Source organism: Lygodium microphyllum, chromosome 8 (assembly GCF_053477565.2).
Source record: "Lygodium microphyllum isolate KBCC chromosome 8, Lygodium_microphyllum_v1.1.10, whole genome shotgun sequence".
Lineage (NCBI taxonomy): Eukaryota > Viridiplantae > Streptophyta > Polypodiopsida > Schizaeales > Lygodiaceae > Lygodium > Lygodium microphyllum.
Genome location: NC_141142.1, coordinates 59,559,110 through 59,576,373, shown reverse-complemented (window position 1 = coordinate 59,576,373; position 17,264 = coordinate 59,559,110). Strand labels below are relative to the sequence as shown.

General features: G+C 40.2%; 1 protein-coding gene across 1 annotated transcript in view; it reads right to left on the bottom strand.

The window, feature by feature from the left end:
* MMH-1 (MUTM homolog-1) overlaps window positions 1–17,264 on the bottom strand; it is a 114,449-nt gene that overhangs the window by 22,965 nt on the left and 74,220 nt on the right. The window contains exon 9 of the mRNA XM_087682991.1: window positions 14,932–14,966. Coding sequence (XP_087539117.1) covers window positions 14,932–14,966 — 35 coding nt within the window. The remainder of the gene's footprint in view (window positions 1–14,931; window positions 14,967–17,264) is intronic.

Below are 17,264 nucleotides of genomic sequence, written 5' to 3'. Positions count from 1 at the left end.
GATCTACTCTTTGGTGAAAAAGTCAGAAGTATATGATGCATTTTTGGCTTTTGTAGCACTTGTTGAATATCAATCTCGCTGCAAGATAAAGACTCTTTGTTCGGACAGAGGAGGGAATACATGTCCTCTATGCTAAAAAATTTTTTGAAGTAGAAGAGCATTGTTCATCAATACACTACTGCTTATACTCCACAACAGAATGGGGTTGCAGAGAGGAAGAATCAATCCCTCATGGAGATGGCCAGATGTATGCTAAAAGCAAAGAGGTTGCCACACAATTTTTGGATGGAAGCAATTATGTGTGCTTGCCATGTCTTGAATAGGTGCCCCACCAAGGCATTAAAAAATGTCACGCCTTTTGAGGCTTGGAATAACCAGAAACCTTCTGTTGGGCATTTTCCTACTTTTGGGTGTCTTGCATATGCACACATTCCCAAAGTACTCGCGAAGAAGTTGAGTAACAAGGCCTTCTGTTGGGCATTTTCCTACTTTTGGGTGTCTTGCATATGCACACATTCCCAAAGTACTCACAAAGAAGTTGGATAACAAGGCTCTTAAATGCAGTTTTGTGGGGTACAACAATGAGAGCAAAGGATAGAGATTTTATGATCCTGTCTCTAAAAAGGTATTTGTCAATAGGGATGTGGTTTTCAATGAAATTTTGGAATTATCCATTGTTGGCTTTGACAAATATCAGGCTGCCAGTGATGTATTTAAAGGGCTACTACCCATTTCTTACGATGATACAGCTAGAGCTTCAACAAGTGAACTTAATGTTCAACCAGATACTCCACTAGGTAATGCAAAAAATCAGCCCATGGCTTGTCTGAATAGTCTGCAAGGTGCTGAATTTGAAATTGAGCAAGAGCTTATACACAATCAAGAGACTAGACAAATACCTAGATGGTATTTGCAGACTATGAAAGATAGTCATTTGGATGCTTCTATTACTGGTCATACCTGATCTGAATAGTCCGCAAGGTGCTGAATTTAAAATTGAGCAAAAGCTTATACACAATCAAGAGGCTAGAAAAATGCCGAGATGGTATTTGCAGACTATAAAAGATAGTCATTTGGATGCTTCTATTGACACATATCAGGCTGCCAATGATGTATTTGAAGGGTTGCTACCCATTTCTTTCAATGATACAGCTAGAGCTTCAACAAGTGAACTTAATGTTCAACCAGCTACTCCACTTAGGTAATGCAAAAAATCAGCCCATGGCTGATCTGAATAGTCTGCAAGGTGCTAAATTTGAAATTCAACGAGAGCTTATACACAATCAAGAGGCTAGACAAATGCCTAGATGGTATTGGCAGACTATGAAAGATAGTCATTTGGATGCTTCTATTGCTCGTCGTACTAGAAGACAAGCTCGTATGCATGATGGAGCACATATCATGGAGTTTGTTATGGCAGTAGATACATTTGATGATGAGGAGCTTGAATGTTTTGAGGATGCACAACATAGTGTGCATTGGATGGCAGCAATGCAAGCTGAGTTTGATTCCATCATAAAGAATCAAACATGGGATTTAGTGTCTTTGCCTATTGGGAAGAAAGCCATTGGTACAAAGTGGGTCTATAAGTTGAAAAGGAATGCAAATGGATCCATCGACAAACATAAGGCCACGCCTATGGCCAAGGGCTACGCACAGAAGAAAGACATTGAGTATGAGGAGACATTTGCTCCTAACTCCTGCATGACTACCATTAGGTCTATGGTTGCTTTGGCTGCCCATGATGGATGGATTGTGCATTAGCTTGATATTAAGATTGCATTTTTACATGGGAAACTTCGAGAAGAAGTATATGTACACCTTTTCCATCAACGTGCTTCAGAGAGGTAAGGACATCAAGTCCTTTTTGGCTCATATGGCCTAATCTCTTATGCCATAACTCCAAGTGGTTGTAGATTTCAGCAACTGCAAGAAACTTGCCATTCAACTTGCTTTAGAGAGGTAAGGACATCAAGTCCTTTTTGGCTCATATGGCCTAATCTCTTATGCCATAACTCCAAGTGGTTGCAAATTTCAGCAACTGCAAGAAACTTGCCATTCAAGGCTTTATAGTGCAAACAATACAAAGTGCCCTTCTTGGTTCCTTTTGCAATCAGCATGGAACCCTTTTTCACTTTCCACAAACCACCACCAAACAATGTGGTGTAGCCATGCAAGTCAAGCTGACCAACAGATAGTAAGCTCTTTTTACTGCCAAGCACATATCTAACATCTTTTAGAAAACACTCCACGCAAGGAGTGACATGAAAAGAGACACCACAGTCTACAATCCAAGTTTGAGTGACACCATCATCAACCAACAAGAGCGCATCAATCACATCAGCCTTGGTAATCTACATATCCTGCATGTGATATACAAGGGCATCATAATCAACTGCACATAATACATCAGCCTCTGTATCTGAAAGCTCCTCTATGACCACACTAGAGGCCACATTGGCCTTTTCTTTGCCTTTGGTTATCTCCGATGCATGTCTTTTCTTCCTTCTTTTTTTTATCTCCTGCATTATAAGCTGGGTTGCTGCTTTTCTTACACTATAAGCTAGATTGCTGCCTTCTCCACTAGACATACGTCTAATTTCTTCATTCAAGATAGAGCCCCTTGTTGAGCTAAAGTATACATTACTTGCTGATTAGCCTCTTAAACAATCCCAAAACACACTAAAAATGCTCTAAATGGGGAGCGCTTCGAGAGAGTTTAGTGAAAACCCTAATTTTTTGGGGCGCCCTTCCACATCTATAAATAGATCGGCTGCCCCCATTCAGCCATCATCCTTGTTTGCAAGTTACACCAGCCCACACACCCTCTGCTGCTGTTGGCGCCCAGTTTCCAACCTATAGCCCACCTCCATCTGCCCTCCAGCCATCATCGAGTGCAGCCACGTTATCTTCAGCCTGTCCATTGCTGTAGGCAACAGCTCTCACCTGCTAGTGACTGCTCCAGACTGTCCCAGACTGCTGTTCAGCCTGCTGTCCATCATCTCCAGGGTCAGCCAGCCTACATTTTCAGCATTGCAGGCACTGATACTCTCTGTCAGTGTTTCAGCCTGTTGTTTGCAACAGACTGTGTACAGTTTCCAACCTCCGATCGGTGGTACACTCCTGCGTTTACCAGTTTCCAGCCTCCAAACTGCTGCATTTTGGTGACCAGCCTGCTGCCGTTCACTATTCAGCACTCCTACACTGCGACTGGTGGTCACAAACTTGGGATCCGTCTTCGGTGGACGTCACACTCCGACATTGCTCTGCCCTTGAGCACACTGTACACTCTTACATTCATTTACAGCATTCATTCACTTCAAGTTTGTGTTCTCTCTCTCCCTTCTTCTGTTTTCATATGAGATATTGGGGTTGTTGCTGAGTGAAACCACCAAGGTGTCCCACGAGTCGGGCATTGTCATGATCAAAAAGATCACCCTCAACTTATCATCAAAGTCCAAATTTGCATCTTTGAGCTGATTTAAAATCCCTGTAAATGCACTCAAGTGCTCAGCTACACGCTTTGACTCATCTAGTCGCATATTCACCAACTTGCGCATTACCAAGGTCTCCCACGAGTTGGGCATTGTCATGATCAAAAAGATCACCCTCAACTTATCATCAAAGACCAAATTTGCATCTTTGAGCTGATTTAAAATCCCTGTAAATGCACTCAAGTGCTCAGCTACACGCTTTGACTCATCTAGTCGCATATTCACCAACTTGCGCATTAAATGCACCTGATTAACAGGTGTGGTGATCTCATAAGTAGTTTTCAGCTTCTCCCATATTGCATAACCCGTGTCTAAACCCTTAATGTCTGTCAAAATGTCATTAGTGACACCCATCTTTATGTAAGCCACATCCTTTTTATTCACTCTGGCCCAACCTGCATTAGACATTAGTACGGGTTTATCTTCCTGCAAAGCATCCTCACAATCCTTTAGGAACAAAGTGCCCTGCATTCGGTCTTTCCAAAGGTCAAAGCCATGACCATCAAACCAATTAATCTCCACCAAACTCTTTGATGTCTGAAGTGAAAGAAGTTGCAGCTATTTTATCACAAAGACAGGAGTAAACGCACTAAACTCCGGAAGCACAAGCTGAACCAGTAAAATACACTGTTGTTTTTTCTCAATCAAAAATGAATCTCTGTTGTTTGTACATGAACCAGCCACTACACGGGCAAAAGATGCAGAAATTTACCAAATTCTGCACAAATCCCCAAAATTTCAAGTCCAAAATTGCATAAATGTCATTCAATCCAACCCAACTGAGCAAAACTTTGCCAATACATGAAAAGCCCCATGTTTCTGAAATACAATGTCAAGAAATTTTGCTCAAAGTGGCAAAATATTGACTAATTGGCAAAATCCCCAAATTAATTTGGGTCACTGCTCGCAATGTCTGCAATTTTTGACTCGAAAGACACTGACAAGCATCAACGATGTCAAATCTGAGAAAAGCCCCAAATTTCTGACTCGAATCTTCACAGATTTGAGATCTGTGCTTCCGGCATGTGAACTCTCGTCAAAAAGAAGAGAGTACTTGAAAAAATTAAAAGAATTTTTTGATATTTGAAGACTGACGGGAGGTCGTTGACCGTCACGTTATTGACAGCCCACCGGCATCCATTCAACGCGCGCGTCTCACGTCTTGTGGCAGTTCTCCACGATGGCCTCCTTCGTCGCGACACGACGTCTCCTTGCCAAACACGTCAGTCGCCTCGCATCTTGACCGCGTGCAGTAACAGGCGCCTAGTCCACTCCCGCTGCCCAACACCGCCTAGTTGGTACACGCACGAGTAGCTTCCGCGCCTGATTGGTCCACGCCTGACGACCTGTCTACACGTTTGCTACGAGTCGACTCTGCCTATCGCTTGCCTGCTGAAGGTTGCCTGTCTGTTGTCGCTTGCCCGCTGAAGGTCGTGTTCGAGTTAGGAAGCATGCACAAAACCTTAAGCTCTGATACCAGTTGTTGGACCAAGAGGGAGGAGTGAGCGTGAGAGTGTGACGGCTAGAGAGAGTGTGAGCAGAGTGAAAGTATGAGTCAATTAGAGTGTACCTACAATGTGTTGGTACACAAAGAATAAAATGTATTTATACTTAGGACACGTAAAGGGTGCATTCACATGTACAATGTGCGTGTACTATACACGGAGGTTACCGGGCCTTTATCCCAACAGTCACTCCACTAGTGGCAGTTGTTTCTTTCTTGGCTCATCTTGCATCTCTTGGCTTAGCAAGAAACAATCCACTATTGCCACATCATCATGTGAAGCTAAATACAAGGTAGCTTTCACTACCACAGTTGAATGCGTATGGCTTAGACGCTTGTTAGCTAACTTGGATGTATCTGTCATGGAGCCTACTCCTTTGTTCACAGACAGTCAAAGTGCCTGAACCTAGTGTTTCATGCACACCACAAAACACATTGAGATCCATTACTTTGTCAGAGAGAAGCTACATGCAGGTGATATCAGCATTGTCTACTTACTATCCTACCACCAGTAATGTGGCAAACATCTTCACCAAAGCTCTTTCTTGTGACAAATTTGAAGTGTTTCACAATGCTTTAAATTTAATCTCCTTTGGTGGATGATCCTTGTATCTTGATCACTCTTCACTCCAAGGGGGTTTGTTGGGTTTGACTCATGCCTATGCTCACAAAGGAGTGTCAATGATCTTCAATAGGACACTGGGGCACTTTTTACTCTCCGTACAAGCAGCTTTTCCCCCCAAATTTATTCCTTTTATTTTATGTGCCTGTGTTACACAATTTCAAGCACTTATCGTGTTTTCACACACTTCACATGGTGTGAACATCCTCTTACAACCCTAAGGTTTAAGGATTGTACTTTGTACTTGCACCTTACACTTCAGATAATTGCATTGGGTGTCATGCTCTCACACTCTACACTATCTACTCCACTCTGCTAAGCTTCGACCTCTTCCTTCCACCTCTTCTTGTTCTTGCACAAGCCAACAAATTCCTTCATGTAGTCCTAACAAGCATCTTGGATGACGGTTAAGATTTGGGTACATTGTGCATAAGTACAGTTAGTAACAATAGTGAGCCATCTAAATCCAGATTTATAGGCTTTAAAGAAGCCCATACTATACATCCTCTAACAAAGAGGTAAAGTTGAGCTCAACATTGCAAAAATCTAAGCCATTGAAACTATCTTTCGGGAGTGATAAAATCAGCTTCCGCCAAAAGGAGGGATTGTTATTTGCCTTATCTATTCCAGCAATAAAGAAATCATGAAGTAGGGTATTCGAGTCTCCCAAATAGTCCTCCAACATGGGGAATTGAAGTTCAAAAATAGCTATGGTTTTCAGCTTTCGCTCGATGAAACATTCAAATCTATCAATGTGAAGATCCTTATCTAAGCTAAGGGTCTTGAGGAGCTCAACAAGCCATTTGTGAGACCAACTTTATTCTATCTATTTTCCCAAATAGTCAAAAGTAAGTATGCCATTCATCGTTTAGGACTTCACTCTACCCCAATCCTAGGAATACTACCACCTCCATCAAATGATTAGATTGTTGCCAATGGCATCCCTGCAGCTTCTTATCCCATTCAACAGGAGCCTTCTCATCCTAGTGAGTCACACAGACTGCAACACCTGCATAGAACTTGTAGCAATGACCCAATTATTGAATAAGCCTTGAGTGGAGACACATTATCATATATCGCAATGTATGCTTATCGATCATAGTTTTGAGCTTAGCAATTAAACAACGCTAGTCAACATATTCAATCTACAATGTGAAAAAGCTACTTGAGAAGACGAGATGCAAAGACAAGTAGACATCTTTCCAATAATACTGTCAAAAGTGGAGCAGCAGTGGAAGCATAAACATGTGCTGAAATAAACTGCTGAAACACAAGACAAAAAGAGAAAAGAAAAGAACATGATACAGATGAGAACTCAGATGTATGCACGGGAAATGGAATCCATATATCTGAACACGAGACAGTCGCATACAACAGTGAGTCACTGGCTGCGTGGGCACTGGCACTGGCACTGGCTCCTCTCTCCACAGAGTCTGCAGATGGTGAAGATGATGTGTCTGACTGAGGAGGAGCCACTAAGTATAAATAGGCTGAAAAAGTGGGGAGCAATAATGCTGGTCGGACAGCATTTAATGTTGGCCGACTGGTGCATAAAATGCTCCACTGGCATAAAATGCCACACCAGAAAAATACCTAAAATACCTAATAAAAATGCCCAGCCCAAATCAAGCTCAGACTCACACATGAGCTGACAAATACTCTGCTAACACGCTCTCTCAGATCATGAGTGATCTGATACAATACAATAGTACAATGAATAGGGATCAGAAACTATACAACATAGAACCACCAAGTAGAACCATGGATACCCAAGCAATGGGTGATCAAGCCACCACCAAGGTGCCTCAGAGAGAACCTAATGTCGATGTCGATCGTACCAAACACCTGAAAATAGAGAAGATCATAGCATGTCTCTGTGTCCATCACCAATGTCTCGCAGGAGCATACAAGACCATCCTGTCAAAAATGCCTCTGAACATAGGTGACCATGAATTCCCGCCTTTGGCCAGACCGCCAAAGTGTCCCCTCATGTGAGCTCCAGACGAAAGCCTCCCGCTCTCTGTCAGATAACCAGCTCATCATGAACCTGGATGTCAATCCCAGCTCCAGGATTTGATTCCGCTAGACTGAAGTCGATGCGTCAGGGACGTCCCTCTCTGGAACCTGTGCACCTGTATAAAAATATAGATGAGGCGCGGCTGCCCCATCTGAACACCCGCTCACACTCCCTCTCTGGCACAAGAGAGTCGTGAGGGATGACCTCATCACCACCACTAGAAAGCAGCCGAGGAAGGGGCCACCAAGCCCTTCCCGCGATCCAAAGAAGAGGATCCCTTCCGAGCCTTGGACTTCACCTTGGTCAGAGGATCGGAGTCGGAGTCTAATGAAGGAGAGGACTCATCGGTAGAGTCAACATCCCGCTTCGTCTTCTGCTCCTTCTTCCTGGAAGCCGCTAACTTCTTGCAGTCCTTCCGCAAATGTCCCTTCTTGCCACAGTGGTAACACTGGGCCTTCGACTTCTTCTTCCCGTCACCCCTCTCTGAAGCTATATAAGCCTCACCTCCATAATGTGCCGAAAGCCGCCCCTGTAATCTCAAGGATGCATCATGGTTGTCCTCATCAAAGTCTTCAGGAAGAGGAAAAGGACGGAGAGGTCGAGCAATAGCTCCACAGACGATGTACCATAGCCGCTTCTGCACAAACCAAGCTTTCATGACAGCACTCCATGTGAGATAATCAGGTCCATGTAACTTATCATCAGTGGAAGTGCACGGAGGAGCCATATGGAGAGGATAAGAAGAGAAGTAGAGAAGAGATGGAATTTAGAGAGGAAACACAGCCAAAACACAAGCACAAACTACAGAAAACGAGAGTTCACATGCAATAAAACCCAAAATCTGATCAATAGAAGACAAAATCTGCTGCAGAAAGTCAAAAAATCAGTCAAAAACTGCCAAAAACAACAAAAACGGCCTGAAGTAACAGTCACCCAGCCACGAGAGATGCTGAATCAGCAAAACGCAGGCTGTAAACTGGAGAAAAACAGGTAGAAAACTGTCGCCAGCAGCTGCAGATGAAAAACGCAGGCAGCAGAGGGTGCGTAGGCAGCAGAGGGTGCGGAGGCAGCAGGCGATGGCAAAACTGCAAAAAACGCAGGCTGAAAACAGCCCCAAAACAGGTCGCCTGGCTGCGACAGCAGTCGTCTGATCAGCAGGGGTACAAAACAGTCCTGAAATCAGCAAGAAAACACAGCAGAAACACAAATCCTGAAAACTGATACCATGTCAGAAGTGGAGCAGCAGTGGAAGCATAAACATGTGCTGAAATAAACTGCTGAAACACAAGACAAAAAGAGAAAAGAAAAGAACACGATACAGATGAGAACTCAGATGTATGCACGGGAAATGGAATCCATATATCTGAACACGAGACAGTCGCATACAACAGTGAGTCACTGGCTGCGTGGGCACTGGCACTGGCTCCTCTCTCCACAAAGTCTGCAGATGGTGAAGATGATGTGTCTGACTGAGGAGGAGCCACTGAGTATAAATAGGCTGAAAAAGTGGGGAGCAATAATGCTGGTCGGACAGCATTTAATGTTGGCCGACTGGTGCATAAAATGCTCCACTGGCATAAAATGCCACACCAGAAAAATACCTAAAATACCTAATAAAAATGCCCAACCCAGATCAAGCTCAGACTCACACATGAGCTGACAAATACTCTGCTAACAAATACTACCCGATTTTTTGGTAATCTAAAAGTCCAAGGCCTAAATTTCACAGGTGTTTTTTTGCTACTAAGGGTTGTTTTACCACTACAATACTACAATGCACGTGTTTTTTTGGCTATTAGGGATTGTTTTACTACTACAATACTACAATGTACTCGTGAGTTGTGAATTACACTCACTATAATAGATTGAAAGAGAGTCTATATGACTCGCGAGCAATTATTTTTGAATCGTCAAGACTCATCAACAAGTCCGAGAGAGAGAGAGAGAGAGAGAGAGAGAGAGAGACACCCTAGGGCCTACAGGCTTGTGTACCACCTAAGTAAGGGCGACAAACATGCATGCTAGCCAAGAGCCTAGGAGACGCAAACATAGTGTGTAACCCAAAACTCCAGAGTCTAGAAGTTTAGGAGAAAAGCTAGGTGACAAACATGTATATTGCCCAATGCATAGTACCAAATACTCCATCAGAAGATTCCTAAGCTTCAAATGTCACCTGACCAACAAAAATTAGATGGCAAGCACTATTGTGTGCTCCATAATCTAAACACAAATATCCAAGGCTATCTAGGCAACCAGTAAGTGTATAAGCTGGCAACTTGCAAAGTTTAAGTTGCACCCAGGACAACTTTATTATAAAAGTGCAAGCAACAATTTGATACCAAGACTGACCAACTCGGTACCATAACTATGTGTACACCCCATTGACCAAGGTCCAACACAAAACTCAAGTTTGCCACAAGCAAGTTGCGATAACTACCAAAGTATGTTGCCTATTGAGCGCGGCTTATCGTGCCAAACGCAACCTATATACTCCAACCTATTTCTCCAATCATTCTTCAAGTTTGCAAGTCTTCCACATCCACTTATTATATACTCAAAAATACATACAAATAGCCACAAAGAAAATATTACCCTGTAGTTGTAAGTACTTCATTAAACGTCACTATGAATTTGAACGAGATACTATTGAACACTCTCAATTTAACTAATTGCAATCAATACATACTTTGATTGGTCATGTTTGTAGCTACCAAGTGCTACTACGTAGTTAATGCAAGCTCTTGAAATTTGGGCTTTCAATGCTTGGCAATTAAAAGTTCAAGCTATCGCATTTCGGTTTCTGCCTAAGGCTGCACTAATGTCAATAGCAAATGTTCAAGCTTACATTATTATGAAGCTATTATGTTTATGAATACTTACACAAATCATAACAAGATAGTTCTAAGTCATGACTCGTGAGTCATATTATGCCTATCTTTTATTAATTCAATAATTTTCAAATACTGTACATGTTATTGGTCAAGACTAAAATTCAAAGTTTCTTGGGAAAAAAAAGGTTAGGGCAAGATATTGTCTCATAATGATTCTTTCTCTTTTTTTCCAAGCGAAAATCACTTCACATCTCTCTCAAGAACTATCCTATACATACTTTTTGCTCTATAGAGCCTCCTAACATGCAATTTGACTACCTTATGTGTAGTTCTGTACAAAACTACCAAAACATCTAGTTTTCTTTTATCCAAAACTACAGTATAGGTAGTTCCTTCACTGCAAAAACACCTTACAAAAGAAAATACCTTAAATGTAATTTTTTTTGTGCAAAACTACCATAAATATAGTTATCTTATATGCAAAATGACCCAAACGTTCCGATACCAAAACGTTTTACTATATATCACATAAACAATATATAATATATTGTATGGCTTTGAGCAATATCATATACATTGTATAGCTTATAATGCTATATAGTACTATTAGCTCACATGTTATAGTCTAATATATTATCTATACTATAATAATACTCTTAAACATCTTGCTTATAGCAACATTTACCACTATATAGCAATATATAGTGCTATTTAGTTTTTCTAATATTTAGTCCATGATGCTATTTAGCTATTATGCTATATTATTTAAGTATCATGTTTCCCTTGAGATGTAACTACATTAGTATGTAGTGCAAAATGTGCTCGTGCAAGTGCAAATGAAAGAAGGGTTGAACTCCACCATACAAGCCTACAGTGTTGTATCATACTTCAAAGTCTAGTTATATAAAATTACATGTGTAAGTAATACTCAAGGTGAGAGGTCGTCACAGTACTCTTGAGATGTCTAATTTATTGATATTTCTTGAGATTATGAAGTGAGTGCTCGTGAGCTATGTCTATAGAATAAGTTGTTCTATCTATAGTTTTTCCATTTGTTATACTACACGTCTATCTAAAATAAGTTGTTCTATCTAGAGTTTTTCTATTTGTTGCACTACATGATCCAAGCATCTGTATAGTTATATCATAGGATATTTTATCCCTAATGTGCCTCAAGACTCTGAAGTTTAAAAAGTTACATAACATAGAGCTTCGAATGCACATAATATTTTTTCTAAATGTGCCTTTAAATTGTGAAGTGAAAAAAGCTATATAATATGGAGCTTTAAATATATATTTATATCTAAATTTTCCAATCTAGAGTAAGCCTTGCATTGTCTCTAAGATTTGGGCCTTCTTTGCTTTAGGTTTCCTTTATACATAGCTTTCTATATCTTTAATCTAGTTGTTTAAGTTGTGCCTTTGCTTTTGCAATTCTTTATTTGAACTTTTATATATATTTTTTATAAATTTTCTTCACTAAGAAGATTAGATAGAGATTCCTAAACATACAAAGAATGGCAATAGCATGTTATCCCATGAGTAAAACATATGACAAAAAATCTAAACTGTGTGTGTTTTTTAATCAAGTTATAAGTTAAGATACTCATCATGCAAGTATAACAAATTTATTGCACATCTGTAGCTCTTTAACTTTTTTTAAGATTTTTTTTTAAAACAAGGTTGTTATGCATCAAGGAGCACCTCTACGAGGTGCATGATGAACATCTCTTTTTAAGTAAATGCTCCTCTATTGATTCTCATAACTAAATTGAATTCTACGTAAAACTCTATTATCCATAACACAAGAAAACACTCATGTAAGGAAAACTCTTTCAACAATCTAGATTGGCTAACAAGATTGTTCTTTTAATCTTAAAGAAAATCATCTTTGAAGTTGGAATCAAATTTCATAAGGTGATCTTATATAGCAATAGAATACTATCTAGAAACTTCCATTAAGTTATAAGAGTCTGAAACAATATGTACACAGCAAGGAATGTTCATCACACTCTATAGAGCTACTCGATGAACCCTCAGCTAAGTAATTATGCAACAAACTTGTTACGTATAAATAAAGAGTACCTTAATTTACAACATTGCAAAAGAGCATAGCCTCTGAAGCTCTATGTTATATTATTGGTTAATGGAATAACACACTAATATCATTTTCATTCCATTATCACTAAGAATCTCTATTTAATATCCTTAGTAGCATACATTTATAAGAAAGGCGAAAATTTATAAACGAAGAGTTAGAAGAGCAAAACAACCACTTACATAATCAAATTCAAGAGAGAGAAATCATTTTCATGTTTCCATTTCCAAGGTTTGAAACATTATTTTGGCAACTATATATAGAGTTAGTTAAATCTAACAAGAGATGCTATTTGATACTTCAAATATGGAAAGGATTGATATTGCTCCACAATACATACTCAAATTTGCTTCCCTAACATAGATATGATAATAGACAATCACAAGTCAATGCACCTAATGTGCATATGCATTGTACATGAATCCCCTAAATGTGAACATAGATGTAGCCAAATAGAAACAAAAATGCTTAGACTATGCACATTTCTTTGAGAAAAAAATCTTTGTTCCATCTATTGAAAGTCATAATAGCATCCACAGCACCATTAGAAAGTCTCATCTTCAAAAAGGACCATTAGTATCACACTCTAAATGTCTTTCAATACCTTTTACGATTTATACATAATTTGTATACTAAGGTATGCTTTATTTAATAAAGAACCATGCATCTTATGTCAAGGCAATTGCAATTGGGCCATAAACACTTCCATTGAGATGGCTAATCAAGAAAGTTGAGTTGATATCAACATAGCTTTCTTGATTAGAAGCCCATAGAAAAAGAACATGGATAGTGTATGCACGTGCACCTCGTACAACACGTGAAATCCCATCACTAATGGATTGCAAACAAAAAGCCTACCGAGTAATGTATCTCAACCTTAGTGGGGATCTTGCTCAAATGTTGGCCAACAATGAGGAAGAATGGCTTGGTGGCTCCCTTGGACATCCTCATATCAACATGATGGGCCTTTCTCTCTAACCCAAGCCAACAATGAGGAAGAATGGCTTGGCTCCCTTGAACATCCTCATATCAACATGATGGGCCTTTCCCTGTAACCCCTCAATCGCAATCATAATCTTTGTTGAGCCACGAAAAACCATCTTGAGCACTCTCATCCGCACATCCCAAGCTCTAGGACAACCCCATAAATAATGTCTTTGAGTGTCTTCATACTCACCCCATCTTGCAATGGGCATTCATATTGAATGAAATAACGCTTGTTGGAACTGTTTTTAAGGCTGAAAAAATATGAAAATTACTGGCAATTTCTATGTGCCTTAATAGAAGCTTGATGCGCAATCCTAGGTCTCCCAATGAACCTAATTATTTTGCTTCCAAGCACAATTTAGCTAATGCCAAAGGCAAGAATGCTCCACAAAATCAATACAAAGACAAGAAAGATGAGGATAAAGACACCTCTAAGAATAATAAGGATGATAACCAAAGAGGGTTCCTCCAATTCTTCTTGGGAAGGAATGAAAAGAAGGGGGCAGCGGAGAAAAATGCACCAATTCAGAATACTACAAAAATCACCTGAGTGAAGAGAGGATAGACAGGAGGGAAGCTGTAGAGAATGTTGAAAATCGTACGTGTATGGATGATTGAATCATACTTACAGACTTTGCATGTCGTACTCATATAATATCGGCCAATCATACTACGCAATAATTGGCTCTTAAAGCATATAGCTTTTGTGTTTCAAAAAGGTTTGAGTGAAAGTAGTCTTGATCTTTTGTTTTAATTCAAATTCGGGCTTTGAACCAGATTCCATCATACTTTTCTTTTCAGAGAAATAGGCTTTGTCATACTTCCATACTCAGACACATGCAATACATGGAAACACATGTAGAGGAGGCTGTTCATTCGAATTCAATAGCTCTCAAAAAAAGATGGTGTTACTAAGAGAAGACATCTGTGCTGCTTGTAGTACAGCTGAACTGAAATAGATTGCAACAAGCCCGACCTTTTTCATCAATTCACTTGCTTGTGATGAAATATGCATTCTATCAATTCTCCGACAAAATACATGGACAACTCTGCATTTAACATCCTGAAGACATCTGTGCTGCTTGTAGTACAGCTGAACTGAAATAGATTGCAACAAGCCCAACCTTTTTCATCAATTCACTTGCTTGTGATGAAATATGCATTCTATCAATTCTCCTACAAAATACATGGACAACTCTGCTTTTAACATCCTGAAGCACTCTGTATTTTAATTTTTGAACAGTCTTATCTGGAAGAAACAATCAACATGCTTCTCAATTTCTCCAACAATAATTTTAAAAGTGCTGTCCTAATAATCTTCTGATTTTTGAAAAACAAGCAAAAAGCAACATTAAGTCATCAGCTGTATCATACATACCCGACCACCCACAGTAATAAACTCAACCTTTTTACCTGTTGTAAGCATTGTATATCATTAGTACAAAAATATTGTGCGAATGTAAAACCTCACTCACACCTTATGCTAGCTATTCCTTCCCCCACCTCCTCCCTCCCCAGCATGCTCTTATCAAGGTATATACATGTAAATTGCATGTGATGTATTGCTAAATGTTATGGTAGTCTAACATTGAAGAGAAGTGTGGAAATGGTGGAAATGACCAGTCAAATGCATAAAACAGCATGTTATTCATAGTGAATAAACTGATAAGAAGGTTTTGTTTGTGCAAAATTAAGGTTGTAAAGGGACTGATATGAAGCTTTTGTTTACAGCTGTGTTTTTTGCATTTTGATCCTGATGCCAATGATTTGGACAAAAAACATACCAGTCTGGAAAACTAAGGATTTTTATAAAAATTTCTGGTTGTACAAATAGAAGCCTTAAATATGGAAAGTGCCTCAATCCAAGGATCCCATATGTCGTAGCTTTTGATTCTCGAAATCCATCCGAAGGTTTAAAATACCAGTTTGCCAAAAGAGAAAACTACGAAATGGAGAAAAGCTTCAAATGTCACCCAAAAATTTCAAAAGCAACATATGAAGGCAATCAAACAAGCAGTTACTTCGGTCAATTATCATCTCAACCGCTTCGCTTCAGATGTCACCCAAAAGTTTCAAAAGCAACATATGAAGGCAACCAAACAAGCAGTTACTTCGGTCAATTACCATCTCAGCCACTTTTGTGTAATCAATAAACCCAAACACTTGATCACTATTCAGCAAATAAATGTAAGGTACCCCTGATCCTTGAGGCAACATAAGAATGCAATTAAAACAAGCAGATGCTTTGGTTGATTATCATCTCAGCCTCTTATGTGTAATCAATAAACCCAAAAACTCAAGAAAATCCAAGCTACCCTAAGCATTGATTGTTACCATGTTTTGGTAGTGATGTGTGTAAACACCATAGTTACCTAGAATGGGGAACGGAAAGGGGAATGGGACCCCTTGGAAATGTAAGGTACCCTGATCCTTGAGGCAACATAAGAATGCAGTTAACAAGCAGATGCTTTGGTTGATTATCATCTCAGCCTCTTATGTGTAATCAATAAACCCAAAAACTCAAGAAAATCCAAGCTACCCTCAGCCTTGGTTGTTACTGTGTTTTGGTAGTGATGTGCGTAAACACCATAGTTACGTAGAATGGGGCTCAAGAAAATCCAAGCTACCCTCAGCCTTGGTTGTTACTGTGTTTTGGTAGTGATGTGCGTAAACACCATAGTTACGTAGAATGGGGAATGGGAACAGGGACGGGAATGGGACCCCTTGGAATGGGGGGAACATACAAGGTTAGGGAACGGGAACAGAGGGGATGGCAAATGTCTTAAGTGCCCATGCCCTACATCACCCAAATTGCCCCAATAAATCCAAGCTACCCTAAGCCTTGATTGTTACCGTGTTATGGTAGTGATGTGTGTAAACACCATAGTTACCTAGAATGGGGAATGGGAACAGGAATGGAACCCCTTGGAATGCGGGGAACATCCAAGGTTAGGGAACGGGAACAGAGGGGATGGCAAATGTCTTAAGTGCCCATGCCCTGCATCACCCAAATTGCCCCAATAGCCCCCCAATGCTACAAATTGTCCAATTTGCCTTAAATTCCCCAAAATTGCCCCAAATTGCTCTAAATGCCACAAATTTCCAAAAGCCCTGAATGTCCCTCTAATTGCCTCAATACCCCTCAATGCTCCAAATTGACCCAAATGTCCCAAAACTGACTCGATTGCCCCCATAGCTCCAACTTGTCCTAAATTGCCCTAAATGCCCCAATTACCCCAATTTCCCTTCAAATTAGACAATATGAATGCGTGATTACCTGAGGATAGGGCTTAAATTTGATTCTGATTTGCAAGAGTTGGTAATGCATCAAATTTGAACTTTGCATGGTCTCATGATTGGCTTGTGTCTTGTCTTGACACTTTGAATCTTAAATCCAAGAGAGAGAGAGAGAGAGAGAGAGAGAGAGATTAGTGTGTGCACAATAGGCAAGTACTGGAGATGGATGAACATGTCGTAGAAGGGAGTGTGACACAAGCAAGAAGAAAAAAAAATAGAGAAAACGTCAATTTTCAGTCAGCAAGCCTGGAAGCGCCTTTCCAAATAGGGAAAGGCAGGGAATGGTATGGAGCAGGCTTGGGAATGGCAAGGAACATTCCCTTGCCATTTCACCTCCTCGGAGGGTTTGGAATGTGTTAAGTTGTTCCTACAAGCCGGAACAGCCGTTCCCTATCTCTATGGTAAACACATTTA